Source organism: Copadichromis virginalis, linkage group LG23 (genome assembly GCF_057382275.1).
Source record: "Copadichromis virginalis isolate Kocher_CV1m ecotype Utaka linkage group LG23, C_Virginalis_male_GT1.1, whole genome shotgun sequence".
Lineage (NCBI taxonomy): Eukaryota > Metazoa > Chordata > Actinopteri > Cichliformes > Cichlidae > Copadichromis > Copadichromis virginalis.
Window position 1 is genome coordinate 15,379,069 of NC_140639.1, and position 17,640 is coordinate 15,396,708.

General features: G+C 40.8%; 2 protein-coding genes across 7 annotated transcripts in view; one reads left to right on the forward strand and one right to left on the reverse strand.

Moving 5' to 3' along the window:
- Positions 1-4,421, forward strand: part of lg23h1orf146 (linkage group 23 C1orf146 homolog) — a 35,717-nt gene extending 31,296 nt beyond the window's left edge. For both annotated transcript variants that reach the window (XR_014917873.1, XR_014917874.1), the window contains exons 6-7: positions 3,125-3,598; positions 4,075-4,421. The gene's annotated coding sequence lies outside the window, so the exon portion shown is untranslated. The remainder of the gene's footprint in view (positions 1-3,124; positions 3,599-4,074) is intronic.
- Positions 1,801-17,640, reverse strand: part of evi5b (ecotropic viral integration site 5b) — a 44,700-nt gene continuing 28,860 nt past the window's right edge. For all 5 annotated transcript variants that reach the window (XM_085447923.1, XM_085447924.1, XM_085447922.1 and 2 more), the window contains 2 exons: positions 7,985-8,080; positions 1,801-3,697 (listed from right to left, as the gene is read on the reverse strand). In XM_085447923.1, coding sequence (XP_085304049.1) covers positions 3,422-3,697; positions 7,985-8,080 — 372 coding nt within the window. In that variant the 3' untranslated portion in view covers positions 1,801-3,421. The remainder of the gene's footprint in view (positions 3,698-7,984; positions 8,081-17,640) is intronic.

Sequence of the window (17,640 nt, forward strand, 5' to 3'; positions counted from 1 at the left end):
TGTCTCTCTGATCAAAACTCACTGCCGGCTCCACACAGGACAAAGTGTTGTCCCGGTCTGGTGGTCACTTGAGCCCATAAACTGTTATTATGTGACAGACACTCTCCGTCCTAACGCCTGCGGTGACCGTTTCACATTACCCCGAGAGGAAGAAGCAAATAACGGAGACAGTTTGTTTTCTGTTCGCACAGGTCGAAGATTAGAGCGTCATTACGCGCTGATCAATAAGACGGAGTCGTGCGTCCTGGTGCCTTTCATCCACTGCAGGTGTAATAAAACAGTTTTGAGACGGCATTGAAGTGAAAGTGTGATCAAAAACCTGCATTCGTTTGCAGTAAATACAGGTGGCTATCAGGCCATGTTTGCGCTTTAAAGTTTTATTGTTCGTGGCTTGAGACGGTTGAATTGCCACGGAGCCGAAATTCACACATGCGCATTTTGGATGACTTTTCATTTCATTGCGTTTCTTTACTTATTATTTTAATATATCACCAGGTAACCGTTAGTAAATCCGCTCCGGTCAAATCCTCCACGCCTGTAAAGGTGTGAAGTTTCCTCCAAATCAGACAACTGGACGCCCAAAAAGGTTTCAGACCGTTTACACGGCTTTGGCACCAACATGTCAGTGAAGGCATTTATAATGTCGGCTACATGCAAACCGTTATCAGTAAATAAAGGACAGGAAATTAAAGGACCACATGTCCCAGCTCGATTAGACGCATCACGGCATCCGGATACAGTTTTTTGGAGAAGATATGAAGCTCGAACCGATAAAAGCAGCTGCAGCAGGGCCTGCTGCCCGATAGGCAGACGGTTTCTTAACTGTAGCATCATGCCATCAAAATTAAATACACGCACATAATAATAATAATAATATTAATGATATTAATAATATAAATACATTTAGGGATTTGATGCCGCAGGTTGTTAGAACTTCGCGGTTTGAAACTAGATTTGATTTGATATGCGGTTGTTTATAACCGCACAATTAATTAACTGCGTCATTATTTCTGCAGTATTCAAATATTTTCTTCTCTCCGTTGAAATTCAGCTTTTAAAACGCCTCTACATGTGAACTCACCAAATGATTCACGCCTCCCACACTGCGCCACTGTATCGCGCTCTCCTTATAGTAAACATTTCAGGACGCACGTTTAAATCTGTTCGAATATTTGCAAAGGTCAATCAAAGAAAAAGAAATCAACAAAATACATAAAATCAGCTGTATTCACACACCCGTGTCTGCGCAGGAGTACTGCTGTTTAGGTTGTGCTAAACTCGGGTATTATTAATAATAAAGCCGAATTTTGAGATTAAAATTGAAATGATTAAAATAGAATTGATGTGGCTGTAACATCTGGCACCCGCTATAGAAATAAGCGACCTTCCACTGCGCCACGTTAAAAAAAAAAAAAAAAATCGCCAACCTTACTAGTCAACGCAAGTTCTAAAAATCTGAGCTTACATCACTAACAGACTGGCCTCACTGTCCAACACAAACTCATCATCAGCATTTTGTGGGGGAAAAAGCCAAAAAACCAAACACAAACCTGGTAAATGTTTCAGTGCCCGAAGAGAGATGCTCTTTTTAAAATGTGGTTTTCTGCATGAAATGATTAGTAGTTGAGGCTCAACTTTGAAAACCGCGAGAAAAATCACTTCCTGAAACAGTCAATCTAAGCTAAGAATCTTCAGAGGAAGGCAGCGCTGAGACTAAACATCCCACATGTGCTGTTCAGCCTGCACGAGGAGACTCTGGTTAGAGGTTTGCAGCCACCATTACAAGACAGACCAGGCCAGGAGTTTATCAAACAATTTTATTGTGAATTCATCCCTTTCGCTCACTCGCTCACTCCCTCTCTCTCTCTCTCTCTCACACACACACACACACGCACATACATATATATATATATATATAAAACAATCTCATTTAGTTTGCAGAGTGTGCTTGACTGCATCCATCATAGTGTGTCCATACTGCACTGCAGACTCAAAAAAAGTGCCATTAGGTGTTCCTCTTCTATTCCATCAGCAAAGAGACATTAACATCATCATCACCTGCTCAAAGTCAGAATCTTTGCTGGTTCCTGGAGACTGCGGCTGCCTCGATTCATACAGAAGTTAGTGTTCAGACATTCAGAGAAATTCACTTTTACACATCCAGGTCATGAAATGGAGTGGCTTGTAGATCCAGAACATAGGCCTCGCTTTGGTAACACTTTGCCGGTCCCGATTAGTTTCCATGTTGTGTTGTTGAGTGTTGCTTTATCTCGGCTTCATCTCCTGACCAAAGTTCTCTCAGACTGTCATCAATTCCGTGCAAATTAGTGACACTCAGAACATATGAGAGGCATCATTCAGCTTTGAGTCATCGGTAGATGCATTATGCACTGAAGTGATTCGCCTTTTACCTCATCGTGAAAGTGAGATCGTGATACTTTCAGAGAACTTTGTAAAACAGCAACAGTAGCTAAGAAATAAACCTGTCCCCATCTGCACTTATTAACATGCTGACTGCTTTAAGAACGGAGAGTTCAAAAGCATCTAAAGAGGGGTGACTAGTTATTCTACCAGGAATTCACCTCCCTCGTCTCAAAAGCAGGATTTGTTATTTGTGTTAAACTACATTATATGTCCCTTTACTCTCAAATGTACAGCATATTCTAAACACCAGATATGCATTTTCAAGTTCAAAAGGAAGTGGGGGGAAACAAACAACATGATACACATTTACATATCTACTTGTACGCAATGTCACTTTGACCTTGAAAGGCATGTGGCACGTGCTAAGGCCAAAGAAAGTCATCAAGTCGTCGCTGGCTGATACAAGCGAGTTTGATACCAGGCTGTGATGAAGCTCTTCAAGACATTAGAAATATAGATATTTATACATGCGCACGCACAGCACTCATACAAATCTGCCTCTGCATGATGGAGACTTAGTAGTAACGGCATCAATGCATTTCTGATGTTCATTTATAAAAAGCTTTAAAATATAAAAACATGAAGTGTGTAATATAGAGTAAAACGTTTTTATTGCACACAGTCTCTTTTTCTGTGTTGTACCTAGAAGAAGCGGTCAGGAGTGATAGACTGAGATCTCCCTTCTCCTCCTCTTTGTCAGGTCTCTGTGGCCCAGTAGAGTCTGAGACGCTCCACGTGATTTGAGCCTCTACTGAGGTTCAGGCTGAGCTTCTGGCTTTACTCACAAAACCCCCCCAAAACAACAACAAGAAAAAAACTGCAAAAGGAAGGTAAAGAAAACTAAATCCACGTGTGATTCTCAGGATATCAAATGATGATGATGCATTTCATTCTTCAAGTTCAGGAGTCTCCTCTGAAATGGTTTGCTGGATGACCCTCTCTTCCACAGTTAGTGCTGACAGCCTCCGTCTCCACTTCAGCAGCCGGCGGGCGCCGCTCACACGGAGGTGGTCTTGTGGCTGCTGCTCTGAGGAACAGAGATCCGCAGGGCCTCTCCGTCCTCCTCCTCCTCATCGCTGTCGGTGTCCTCGAGTTTGGGGTGTAGTTTGATACGGCTCCTCTGCTGGGGGACCTGCAGGGGGGAGACCTTGACCCCATCGTCGTCCGAAGACTGGTAAGACTCATCATCCGCCCTGTAGTGGTTGACAATATGGATCCCATCAAAAGTGGGCTGATTGGCCAAGCGCCCCCTCTGTCCTTTTAAGCAGCGAATCTGTGAAAGCAAACAGTGAGAGTCAGGAGCCACACAATCTCCCACAGATCAGACTTCTGTGCCTGAAGGCAGCTGCATGAACACCAAACCTCTTGAAAAAATTACAGCTAACATATTACGCTTTTCTTTATTTTCTGTCATAAATACACTGTTACAGTGGTGGATGCACACATTAAATATAGCCAAAGTTTCAAAAAATGAGGTCAGCAAACATGCAAGTTATCCCAGTAAGCCAAAAGCTCCAGACTCTACACACCTGGTTTGTGACCAGGGGGCTCTACAGGATGTCAGAGACGGTGGATATCCTGACATTGTCACATGTGTGAGCACGCTCAGAAGAAAACTGGCTTAAAGGAATCTCAAACTGCTTGTTACAGATGCTATATGACCCGAGGTGCTGTGCTAAGGCCTGGATCACCTCCCTGAGATCCTCTGCTCCAATATCGTCGTGGACCAGCTCTATTTTTGCTTCACTGTCTTGTGTCTCTGAAGCAGGTTTAAGTGTGAATGATTAAAATGGGTATAGTTGTATAGACAGCTCACTAATTTATTTATTTTTTTCGGTTGCTGTTATTGTACTCAGAAGGAAAGAGGGAGGAAGAAAGTCTTGGTCAAACCTTCTTTTAGCCAGGTGCAGGAAATATAGAGAGCGGATATCTAGTTCAGCACTTCCTGTCCTGTCCGCTGTTCATTGTTTACTAATAAAGAGAAATTTAAGACAGTTTTCGGATTGAATTTCAACAAATGTGTTTCCTGTTGCCAGTTTTACTTAATAGTAGTGCGACTTATCAGAAAGTTTACAGAATCATTTTTCCCTTTGATTCTACAGAGTGATATGTTTTAATGCAGCTGAATTCACAACATAATTATATCCACATTTTTTCTGTTAGTGTCAAAGTAGCGCTGCTACAGAAAAAAAAAAAGCAGCCAAGCTGTGACGCTAATGTTTAAAATGAATAACGACAGAGAAATATGACTCTTGCACGGCTTCCTGGACAACCTGTGACTGCTAGCAACTCAGTGAGATAACAAAAACTTGACACACGTGATATGAACAAACTGTCAGTGGGAGCTGGTGACATTTTACCAGAAACACTGAAACAAATAAGATGAGATGTCCTCTACAAATTCAACATGCAGGCACCAGTTCAACCAAAAATAAAAACAAAAGGGAACAATGCAATAAAATCAGAGCCATACTACACACCAAGAGTATACAACTGGTGAGTGTCCTGTTTGTATAATTAGTAGACATGAAATAAATATTTTTACAGCACTCACACGGAGGAAGACAAGTTGTCCCTTTTAAATTTGTAGTAAAAGCTTTTATTCACACGTCTCAATATAAAATTATATAGAGATTTAGAAATGTCACCGTCCAATTCACAAAGCCTATATGCTGTCTTTGCTTCAATCTTTGATGAGTTTATTGAATGTGTGCACGAATGTGCTTTATAATCTCAACACTTAAAGTCAATGTGTAGTATGGATTTGGGACAAAGAGTCATATAATTATGTTCCATTTAAGACTGCATGGTAGCAGGAAGCACCTTAAACCACGTTAACAGTTTAAGGTGCTTCCAGAGCTTCAAGGCAAAGGAAAAGTGTCTGAGACTGGAGGATTTGTTTTCTCTCGGAAAACAAAATACCTGGTAAGGAACTTTTTGCATTGACTGTATATAAAAGATGGCTATAGCCAATCTGGCGTTCATCCATTAATTTTTTAGACTTGCATTGCTGCACTTTTTTTTAAAAGTCAGAAATATATTTAGATGATAGAGAGCAATGCTATAAGCTAATGCTATCCAGGTTAGTTAGAAATAGGGCTGCCACGATTAGTCGACTAGTCACGATTACGTCGACTATTAAAATCGTCGACGACTAATTTAATAGTCGACGCGTCGTTTGAAGTTTTGTTAGATCCCAAAAGCGCAGCAATAAGTAGCAGGATTTAAGAGTGTAATAACGGACTGAAACAGAAGATGGCAGCACTGCATGTACAAGGATGCCAGCTGCCGTTAAACCCCAAAGGAGAAGAAGAAGAAGCTGTGTCCCAGAATTCATAGCGCGGCCCTGCTCAGTTTCCAACAATGGCGGCAGCTAGTTAGTTTTAATATTACTCTTATTATTCTTTCTGGGTCACAAAATAAACGTTTAACATATTTTCAGGCGAGAATGTAGCTGTGTAAACCTCAAATATCGGCTCAGTTTATCAAGACACCACATATTTGCAAAAACACTCCGACGTTTTCGGAGACGTCTGTTACCCACCAGCTCGATAGCTAGCCGGGGGCAAGGCTCACTAGAGCCCGTGAGAACACCGGACTCCCGGCAAATCGTTTTCAAACCCACCGCCATCTTTCACTACTCAGGTTAAACGTGATATATAAATCACTTAGATAACTTAAAAAAATTTTTTAGTATTTTATTTGTTCCTGAGTAAATCGGTTTGGCTGAGATAAAGTTATAGTTTTTACACAGCTGAATAAACGTCAAGCAGACAGCTGATTATCAGAAGTGTGAGATGCTCGAGAATATACTCCGGTGTCCTGTTATATTTTAGATAGCAAGGAGCAGATGGCTGAGTTTATTAAACTTCACCGAAACAATCTGCAAATGTCATTAAAATTTAATAAACTATCATCTTGTCGTTATTTTTAGTTAGCACATACCTTAAAAAACACAAAAAGCTGTAAGCTAATGATAGTTATAAGAGCAGATGCATGCTGGTGCAATAAGCTGTACGCTTTACGTCCAATGGATGCATGATCTGATTAGTCGACTAATCGCAAAAATAATCGTTTTGTTGTTTTTAATGAAGTGCTGTCCGAGGATCAAAGATCACAGCATCCAGTTCTTGGCCTTTTCTGCACACAGAGGTTTCTCTAGACTCTCTGACATTACGTACTTTAGATGATGAGATAGTTAAAGCAATCAAAAGCATACGCTATTTTGAAACTGTTGCTGAATTTGTAGACTCAGTTTATAAACCTTGCCACTCTAAGATGCTCTTTTTATACTAATTCACGTTACTGACCTTAATTAACCTAATTAGTTCCAAGATATTCTTTTGTTTCTCCTGTCCCAACTTTTCTCTTACATCCAATTCAAAATCAGCTAATAATTTTCATGTCTCAGTTGAGATTTGCAAATCACTGCATTCTGTTTTTATTCACACTTTGCAGAGTCCCAACTATTTTGGAATTGGGTTTGTATTTTCTCCGATTATCTTTCTGCTATAAGTTCAAAAAGGGCCTACATATGCACTAATTTTAAATTTTATTTTGAACAGTGTATTTTCAGTTAACGTCCCCACCTCCAGTTTACAGCCGTGCACGGCCGCTTTCTTTAGCTTTACCTTGAAGCACTTGGGATGGTCTCCTACACCATGAATTAACCAGACTCAAAGAGGGGTTGGGTAAAGATCAACACATGGTCAGGCTTGAAAAGCTGGGGGTGTTACACAGAACATCTGAAAACACTCACCTGGGTTGGCCTGCCATGCAACAGACAGTCATGTAGAAAGAGATGCATTCAGAGGCCAGTTTAGAGCACAGTACATAAAAACGATAACAACAACCCAAAACCCGAGCAACCCTACATTTACCTGGGTCTCTCTAAACTTGGCACACTGCCTTCCTGTTGCTGTCATGTGAAAGGAAACGGTGATCTAATCAACATCTGAGATGCTGCACATAAAATTTCAAGCTGTATGATGTTAATTGAAACTGTGCAAGAGGTGCATGACGGGACTTAAACCAGTTTCAGTTTTGCTCATTGTGCATGCTTAAAATAATAAGAATCATTGTCGGGCAATCTAAAACTCAAAGACAACTGGCAGGGAAGGGAAACGACTGAGACAGCACTCTTTAAAACACCTTTTCTCAAACACATGACATAGGTCAACAAGCTTGACAGGACCAATAATAATGAATAAAGGTGACTAAGACTGTGGGGAATGTGTCACTTCTGACGTCATATGTGACATTTTACTCATTCTTAGATATCAATCATTTGAATGTGCATCCATCTTTGCATCGTGCCTCAATGTTCTGCCATATAAACCTCTGTAAGTCATGTTTGTGAATACATCTCTAAGAGGTTTGCAACTTCAGCACCACACAGGAAGTCTCTGGGTGTAGTTAACACTTCAACTAATCTGTTCAAGTCAAAGTAAAACCATATCTGAGGGATTGTTGTGAAATTTCGATCAAAGCATTTACACCAACAACGAAAAACTGGTAGTGTGACTGAGGTGAACATGTAGCTTGTTTTTAGGAGTCTCACCTCATGTTGTAGCTCTGCTATCTGGTCTTTGAGGTCGCGGATGTACTGGCTCGAATCTGTGTGGTTCAGCTGGCCTTGGACCTTTCCTTCTTCTTTCTGTTGAGACAAAATACACAACTTTCAAACATGTTCCACAGCTTTTGGAAAAAAAAAGGATTGTGTTAATCATCTACAGGGTCAAAATATTTTAGATTTCTGGCATATTATACATACACTTAAATAAAAAAGGGTCTGTGGAAATTATACTTATGTCTTCTTGTTTATGGTTGAAAACTCCTGCACAGGCAGGAGAAATAACGGCAGCTTTGAGAGCCCCGCTGCAAAAAAAAGCGGCATCGCGCGGTACCCTGCATGTATGGCGGGCGAACAAGGTGACAGATGTCTGGTGAAACACAAAACAGTGTCATTTGTGCTTGATTTCCTCCTGGGGCCCTGGGGATGAGGCTGGTTGTTGCCTCTAACAGTTAAACAGCCCATGCGATGTTTACCTTCCTAAGTGAAGACATCTGCAGGCACTGGAGACAAACACATATTCTATTTCAAACCTCAATCACACCCCTGAACCTGCCAGTTCCACACTGAGATAAGTTCAAAACACAGGCAGCAGCACTGAGGCAAAAAAAGGGAAGACGCGTGCTCGGTAAGGGGTGGGGTGTCGAGGTAAAGCGGTGACACCGAGTCTTCACCACCTGAACAACACCCCAAAATACAGATAGGGTTTTAGATTCCTGTGGTGAGGTGGGGTTCAATATGGCGGGTCCCAATAGGCCTTTTTTTTTTTTCACATGGAGAGGTCTAAACAAGAGAGATTATTCCAAGAACCTGTTGTTTTTGAGGTTTTGCTGCTCCAAAACACTGCAACGACAAGGACAGGCAGTTAATAGAGACTTCCTGGTGTTCAGCTGTGTGAATCGCCAGGTGTCAGGCTGTGGCCAGGGACAGCAAACGTCTCACAGAAACATCTTACCATTGTATCTTCAAGTCCCAGTGTGTTGTGGTTTTGTTTAGTTCAAATAGTGCAGTGTAGGGGCTTTCTGCGTTCTAAAAAGTACACTACTAAATTTGTTCAGTCTCCTGGCAGATCTGAACTGAGCATCAGATAATCTGAGATCATCCTTTAATCATCCGCCCATTTCATCACATCCTGGGCAAGTGGGCAAAAATCACAGCTCATAAAAAAAGTGCACATGAAATGCCGATTGCATGCGACGTTTCAGTCGGCTTTACGCGCTTCTCCAACATTGTGGTAATGACGTAAAGGTTATTCTGAATCTGCAAAGACGTCTATGAAAGATGTGTGAAAATTAAGTGCTAAAATATTTTTTGTTCCTCTATCAAGTTTAAGAGAATTTAGCCTTCTGCTGAAATAAGACAAAACTGTGACTAGGATAAATATATGGCCACTGCAATGATAGTCATCATACAGATTTGTTTCCAGCATTAGCGTGACACGTATGCAGTACACATCTGAGAAGTCAGGGGTTTTTTTGTTTTTTTTTTTAAACACACTAAAACTTTTAGTATAAATCTCTGAGTATGTCATAGAAACCTCAAAATAAACCATGCATGTCACCTTTGGCAGAGTTGCTGCTTCAAGATGAAAAACCACTTCCTTTAAAGCCCAAAGACAACAGACGCCATGGTTGCGATAGTGAAAGAGTCCTACACACAAACCCTTCTAGACATCTTGGTTTCACTGAAATGTGTTTTCAGTGAAACACTGTATATTATCATTATTGTTCATCTCTTCGTTAAATCTCTGCAGCATTTTCTGACTTGATACTCAAGCATTTGATCTTCAAAGTAATGTCCTACATCGATATTTGCTACAGCTCTAAGTACTAAGAGTCGCAACATTAATCTGATTCCAGTCTGACCTCTTGTACGAAAACCGAGGTGCAAACTGTCACCAACATGTGTCACCATCTCTGACGACAAAGCTATGAAACTTCTGCTCTTTTTTTACCTTTTCTTCTAAATCAAACCAAAATTTTACCCACAGGGTATATAGAGACGGTAACCAAACCACAGACCAAGAAGCCCAAAAGGCACAGTGATTTCATACTGTGGCACTGACAAAAAACAAAACAACGAAAAAATCTGCAATTTGAACTCTAGACATAATTTAAAAAAGAAAGCGGTAAAGGTCTAAAAATGCGCGACCCTTGTTGCTAACGTATTTGAGTCAGAGTTCATTAGGCAGATTAAGAAAGCACGAGGGCGGCAGCAGTAAAATTTTTGGTGTTGCGTGTTTTTGCTCCATCACTTAGTAACCAAACCTCAGACCACACTCTGCTTCTGAAGGGGAAGAGGGGGAGGTTTTTTGTAGGTGTCAAACTTATAAATAGCATGGCCCTCCAGCTAAGATGATCAAAAACACCCTAAAACTCATGAATACAGAGGTTATTTAAAAAGCACTAAGTCACAACAGTTTCCATCAGGACTCATCGGATAACCAAAGTTTCCAATTTGACACTGAAAGGAAATTATATTTACCATAAATCCATAAAACATAGGAAGTATAATCATCAAACAGAACCAGAGAAATGCATTAACTGACTAATTCACTCAGTGTAGAAAATTATTTGTTACAGTGCTTCAGTATTACTCACGCTGCATGCGTGATTGCCAGTTAACGTGACAACACTAAACTTTTCATCTACCCACATATCTGCAAATCCAGAAGATCTTTCTTTTGGTAGTCTAATTAAGTATCACCACAAGGTCGACGGCCAAGTGAGTGAAAAGCAGTCCTTGCAGCACTTCACAGAAACATTTTGTGGTGAGAGTGACTCCACTGTAGGAAGGAGTTCAGACAAAACGTGAGACTCTACAGCTCTGGTTGTCTCTGCTTATGTTACGCTGTGCTGTGCTTGGGATCACTGTCCTGTTGCATGATCTAAGCTTTAGCTGGTGGACAGATGGCCTCAAATTTGACTCTGAAATACTTTGGTATACAAAGGAACTCACATGGTTGGTCCCCAGGCGTGGCTGCAAAACAAGCCAGAATCGTCACCCCTCCACCGCCGTGCTGACAGTTGGTACGAGGTGTTTGTGCCGATATGCCGTGTCTGGTTATTGCAAAAATGTTGCTGTGCAATTTGGCCAAACATCTCCAAGTCTGCTGTGCTGCCACATTCTTTTAAGAGAGAAGAGGCTTTGTCCTGTCGTCCAGTCTTATTCTAATCATACTGTCATTATTTTTTATATTTAACATGTTCACCGAGTTCTGTAGAGTCACAGATGCTGAGTTCTTCAATCTCTCAAGCACATCAAGCACATTTGATTGATTGATTGATTTGCTACTAGTGGAACTAGTAAGGGTGTATTTTTCTTTTTACACACGGCTGTATGCAGAACTGGGAAAACTCTTTTTCACATGACTGTTTAATCCCAAGTAACACAAGTCCTCCACTGATTGTTAGGCTACGTCCACACTAAAGCGTTTTCGTTTGAAACCACATTGTTTTCTCTCCATTTTGGCCTCCCGTCCACACTGAGACGGTGTTTTGAAAACGCTCTCGAAAACAAATACATTTGAAGACAGTGCGTTTGCGTGGCAGTGTGGACAGAGAAAACGCAGACTTTCTAAAACGATGACGCATTTTAGTCATGTGATGCAGTCATGTGACCAATTAAACTAAGATAGCGGAGGGCATTAAACAGCAGTTGTTTTGTTTGCTCTCAATTTTGACAGCCCTATTAAAAGGTTAATATCAGTTTGTACATGCTCCAGATAGCTTTTCTTCAAATTCTTTAATTCTCACTCGCTTTTGTAACGTTGTACTTTCGTGTTACTCGCAGCAACAACTCCACCTCATTGTTAGTCCATTTAAAAAACTTGGTGCTTTTCCTCGACCTTTTGCCGCGACGTTTCAACGAACCGGAAAGTAAATAAACGGCAGACAGAAATGAGGCAGGCTGAATCTTCTTGTGCTTCACGCATGCGCAGCCCTATGTTGAAGCACAGTATGTATTATTACTCTGCGAGGCTCCTGACCATCAAGCAGTGTGGCTTCATAGCTTACCAAAGTCGTGCTAAAACATTTTGACAGATTTTTTTAAGCGCCGCGTACAACATAAAATCAGTTCGCGGTCAGTAAGCAAAACCAGAATTCATACATAAGGTGCACTTTTGAGGATTTTAAAGGATTTTAAGTGTGCCCTATAGTCTGAAAAATAGGGTACTGAAAAAGTTCTTGTGCTTAACGTGCTTCACTGAGCTGAAATTTAAACGTAAAATATCTTACGATATATGTACAAAGAAAGTCAAAATTAAAAGTGCCTTAAAGGCTTTGAACTGAACATCTCAGTATCTGAACATCTTACCTTGGGCCCTTGACTATCTCTAATTGGTTTAGACCACAATATGGGCATAATGTGTGTCTATTGTTGACCACATGGAGACTTTCAGAATTGCAGAGACTTTTTTTTTTGTTTCTTTTACATGAACAGCTGGTCGCACCGGTGCGATCTAGGATTTTTTTGAACATTGGCACATTGGCGGAATGTGCAGGTGTCGCCGTGTGCGATTGGATTATTGTGGGAATTCCCTATGTCATTTCCCCTTCCTGCGCGTCTGTGCAGAGACACCCGTGTGACACACAAGTCAATCGAACAGCTACTCTAAGCAGCACCTTCATGATCAGTTAAGGCCTCGATATTGGCATAATGTTGTGTGCTGTTGGCTACACAGAGAATTTCAGAGTTGTGGAGACCTTTTTCCGTTGCGCCGGTGCGGCCTAGGATTTATTTGTTTTGTCACACCATTGAGAAATTGGGTCGCACTCTAAAGCCCTGACAGTAGTTCCAGTGTGTGCAAAAGTCTGAGAAACCTTTTAGTTAAACCAAGTGAAAAGTCAATAGAAACAGTCACCTGACTGAGAAACTGAAAATGAAGATGTGCCTATTACGCACAGGAAAGTAAAAAAAACAAAAAACATAAAGTGCTTTCAGAATTCAATTTCCATCATCTGAAATGTCGTTCAAGAAACAACAGTTAAAGGAAACTTCTAAAGAAAACTGGGCAAAAGGGTACAACATAAAAATAACTTCACAATAGCTGCAGTGAGGTTTATGTGATATTAGAGCCTTGCTGCATTGCTTCACTGACGTGCAACCAGTTTAAAAGGAAGAATTATAAGTAAACTATCTGCCACCTCATCTCAAACCATTAGATACATGTAAAACAATATCTGGATAAACCGAGCAGCTTTTGTAACAGGTTTTAGATAGATCAAAATAACTGAGCGCTCTATTCCAAAAGCACGACAAATATATTTCATGGATTAAAGAAAAGTTGAGATAACATTTTAGCACAAATGAAACAATCCAAACATAGAACTTTACTGGCATTTTGAAAGTCTTTTTAATCTAAATTTAGGAAAATTGTTAGAGCACAAAGAGCAAATCACCATATGACTAAAAAAAAGAAAAAAGTAGACAATCAGAGCACTGGGAGCTGCATTTGCATTTACCACAATTCCTGTAACACCCTCGTCATTTACCCGACACTAAATTAATCACTGTCTGCCACAAATGTTTGCACATTAAGTACGAATTACAAAGAATGTCATATTGCTCACTGTGCACCAATACCTTCTTATACAAGTTTGCCCTTTTGATGCCCTGACCTTGAAAATTTAGAGGGGGAATTTGAACATGTTGCATGTGTAGGAGCCAAAAAACCCAAACAAAAAACAGCAGTGGCGTTTGCAGGGTTACTGAAGTTGGACTACCTGGTATACAATGTTGTGCTACGTGATTGCTAGCGACACAGCTATGTTAGCATAACATTAGCACAGTGAAGCTGGAGGATGAACGCCAACTTTTTTTCCACTTGATAAAAGTTAACGTGAGGGATTCTGGTGGTCAGGGACAAATGCAATTGCATAGCAGGATGCTATACACGGGCAAAACTTCAGTCAGGAGAACAACTGAGATTATTCATCCACAATACGAGGTTAGTTATTAATATACTGCAACAACATGGGAATAGAGCAGCTGCGAGAGAATTCAACACTAATGAATCAATGTTACGGAAGTGGAGGAAGCGCAGTTTTTGGCTTTCCCCATATTTCAAAAGTGCTTCATCTCTTTGCTACGACTGTCGCCCGGAATAATTTGCAGATGATAATGGTTGTAGCCGCTTTCGACCAAAGCAGGCGCAGCTTGATGACATCATCAACATGCGCTATCGCAATAGAGCGGTATATGGCCTGTATTTATATAGCGCTTTACTAGTCCCTAAGGACCCCAAAGCGCTTTACATATCCAGTCATCCACCCATTCACACAAAATCTCTATCGTTGGCCAAATATATTGTTTCTATCGTCCACCCCTATCATCAACAGATTCAGAGAATTTGAAGAAATCTGAAGAATATTAAAAACAAGTATAATTTTCTGTCAGAGAAATTCCTGCATGCACTCAGGAATGCCTTCAGAAATTTCCATCTGTGAACTCAATTGTGTCAGTGCCACCAACATATACAGGTTAAATCTCTATCAGGGAAAGAAGAAGCCACACGTGAATATAATCCAGGAATGATTTTGTCCTCTCTGGGCTAAAGATAATTTAAAATGAGCTGAGGCAAAAAAGAAAACTGTTCTATGGCTTTTGGAAAAGCTGGACACTGTGTCCTCCAGACTAAAGAGAAGATGGACCATCTGGATTGTTATCATCTATGATGATGCTTAAGTAATTGACAGCTCGTGCACCTGGAAAGGCACTATCAGGTTTTGGAGTAAAACATGCTCCTATCCAGATGACGATGCTAAACTCCACATTGCATCTATTACAACACCATGGCTTCTTACTAGTAGTAGCAGTAGTAGTAGTAGCAAGAACTACATTTGGAAACCCAAGAAAGCACAAAACACTACACAGTAAACGTCTGTTTTGTGTAACTGCAAAGCTGCAAGGAGAGATTGCAGTTTTTGAGAATTAAAATGAGCATAAATCACCAGCTGCAACATCAAATAATTGACCAAGGGTAGAAAACAACTATTCCATCCATCCATCCATCCACTTATCCTTATCAGGGTCACCGGGGAGTGCTGGAGCCTATCCCAGCTGTCACAGGGCGAGAGGCACAGTACACCATGGACAGGTCGCCAGTCTGTCGCAGGGCCAACACACAGCGACAGACACACATTCACTCGCGCATTCACACCCATGTGCAACTTGGATTAACCCTTTAAAGCCGGTCGGAGCGGGCTCGCTCTGTTTTGCATAACTAGTTTAAAATCCCGGTAGCACTGCAACCACGTAAGCTAGCTCAATAATTTTTTTTTGGATATGAAACCGGACGCGTTGTACTTACATCTTATGCCATCAGCTTGTCCTAGGTCACGGTTTCCTTCCACATATAGCTTTGCAAAAACTGCATAAAACGCACTTGCAGCAACAAAAACATAATTTTCCAGAAACACGCTTTGCCGATCCTATCAGCTGTTCATAACATTTCCTACGTTGGAATAGACGTCAGCGCAAACTTTCGCATGTCCGCCATTACCTGCCCGAAACCGGAAGTGACGTCATTTTGCGGAAATGTAGTTTTTTACCATCAGGGCCTCATGAGCCTATACTGGTGTTTTTAAAAGTTATCTTTGACTTTATGACTTTCTGTGTCATTTCTGGGATGCTTAGGACTAATATTGCACTGCTGGAAATAGTTTATTTTGATGCATATGTTGCTTTTTTGCAAATTTGCACTATAATATTTATTTTCGTTTTTCCTGCAGTATATAAAAATTGGTGTATTTCAAAAATAAAACTATGAAGACACTTAAAATAAATTTCCTGTGGTGGGAAACTATTTTGTGCAACTTTTTTGTATTTACAGTTTTGAGGGATAAGCCTCTTAAATTTCTCTAACTAGAAATGTATGTTAAAAAAAACAAAAAAGATTTAAATTTTTTTGTAGTTTATTGCACTTTTTTGCAATTTATGTAATTACTATGCACTTAATGCATACATATTATTAACATTTGGGCTATAATGGTTGTATTGATGTATAGCAACTTGAAATGCTCCCAAAAATGGCACTACAGCATGTAAAAATATAATATAAGCTCTGGCGGACTTGGTTCTATGGTAGGTCTTAAAGGGTTAATCACAAGCTGTGTGCCTTTGGACGGTGGGAGGAAGCCGGAGTACCCGGAGGGAACCCACGCAAACACAGGGAGAACATGCAAACTCCACACAGAAAGACGCCAGCCTGATGGTGGAATTGAACTCAGGACCTTCCTGCTATGCGGCAACAATGCTAACCACCGAGCTGCACAACTATTCCAACCTGCCATATTATTTATAGCTTCAAGCATTTTATTAAGAATCATTTCAACCCCACAGGATGCCTGATAGCTTGAAGTCATGCGAGCCCAAGTAAATGGTCATGCCCATAGCCTTTGTTTCTTCAGGTTACATACAAGTATTACTTTGGCAGAGGTGCGTGACGCATCAGTTCAAAAGTAAGATAAGATAAAAAAGAAATTTTTTATCATCATCATCAACAATGAAACTAGAAATTTTCATTGTTAAATGAAAAATAATTCTTCCCTCACCCCAACCCACAGTTTTTAGTGCCTAAACCTAACCGGCAAGTGAAAGTGAAACCAAGTAGATCATACAAACATCCTAAGGAGACCCTGACCACAGTTTCCTGACTGATAAACCTGTTCCTGCCACCCCTCCAACACCCTGAACTTTGTGTTTTTTGCATCAAGCCACTTGTCCCAAAGCACGCCTTTGTGCATAAATGTGAAACTAAGGGACAAGCTGACAAAACTATGGTATTTGACACAGTGGGATGGAAAAGCATTGATCTGTTTTATGCGTGTATCTACAGTGGTCCCTCGTTTATCGCGGGAGTTACATTCTAAAAATAACCCGCGATGGGTGAAATCCGCGAAGTAGCGAACTTTATTTTTTACAATAATTATAGATGTTTTAAGGCAGTAAAACCCCTCACTACACCACTTTATACACTTTTCTCAGACAGACATGAACATTTTCACACGTTTCTCTGTTGTTTGAACACTCTCGAAGTTCAAACCTTCGAAGAAAAGTCCAGTGTTATAGAATGAAACCAAAGGCACCCGCGGTTGCTTTTGATGGTGCACAACGTTTCGTCGACATTGTTGTTGTTGTGTTTGTTGGGGAGAAAACTTACAAACAGTACAACACTGCAGAGCCACACTGCTAGTGATCGAACATTTCTGTAAATTTGACAAGATGAATGCATTCTGTACTGTACAGGAGACACAGCACGAGATTGATTGATAATTGTCTGCAGCCGATCAGGATGCAGAACACAATGCGCTGTAAAAACAAACAAACAACAACAACAAAAAAACATGCAAAATTGCACACCAAGAAATGCACGAAACAGCCAGGCCACGAAAGGTGAACCGCATTATAGCGAGGGGCCACTGACTGTACACAGGTAATCTGTACGTGACTGTAGCTTGTGTTGATACAGATGAGGAGCAGTAAAGCTACTCCTGCTAACACGGGGCTCATGCTATTCCTCTACTGTGTATGCACTGTGCAAGGTGCAAACATGCCACACTCATGTGCCCACACTCCGGTGCTTACAAAAAACAAGAACTACTTGAGAAGCACTTAAAACTGAAAACTAGGACTGCGCGATA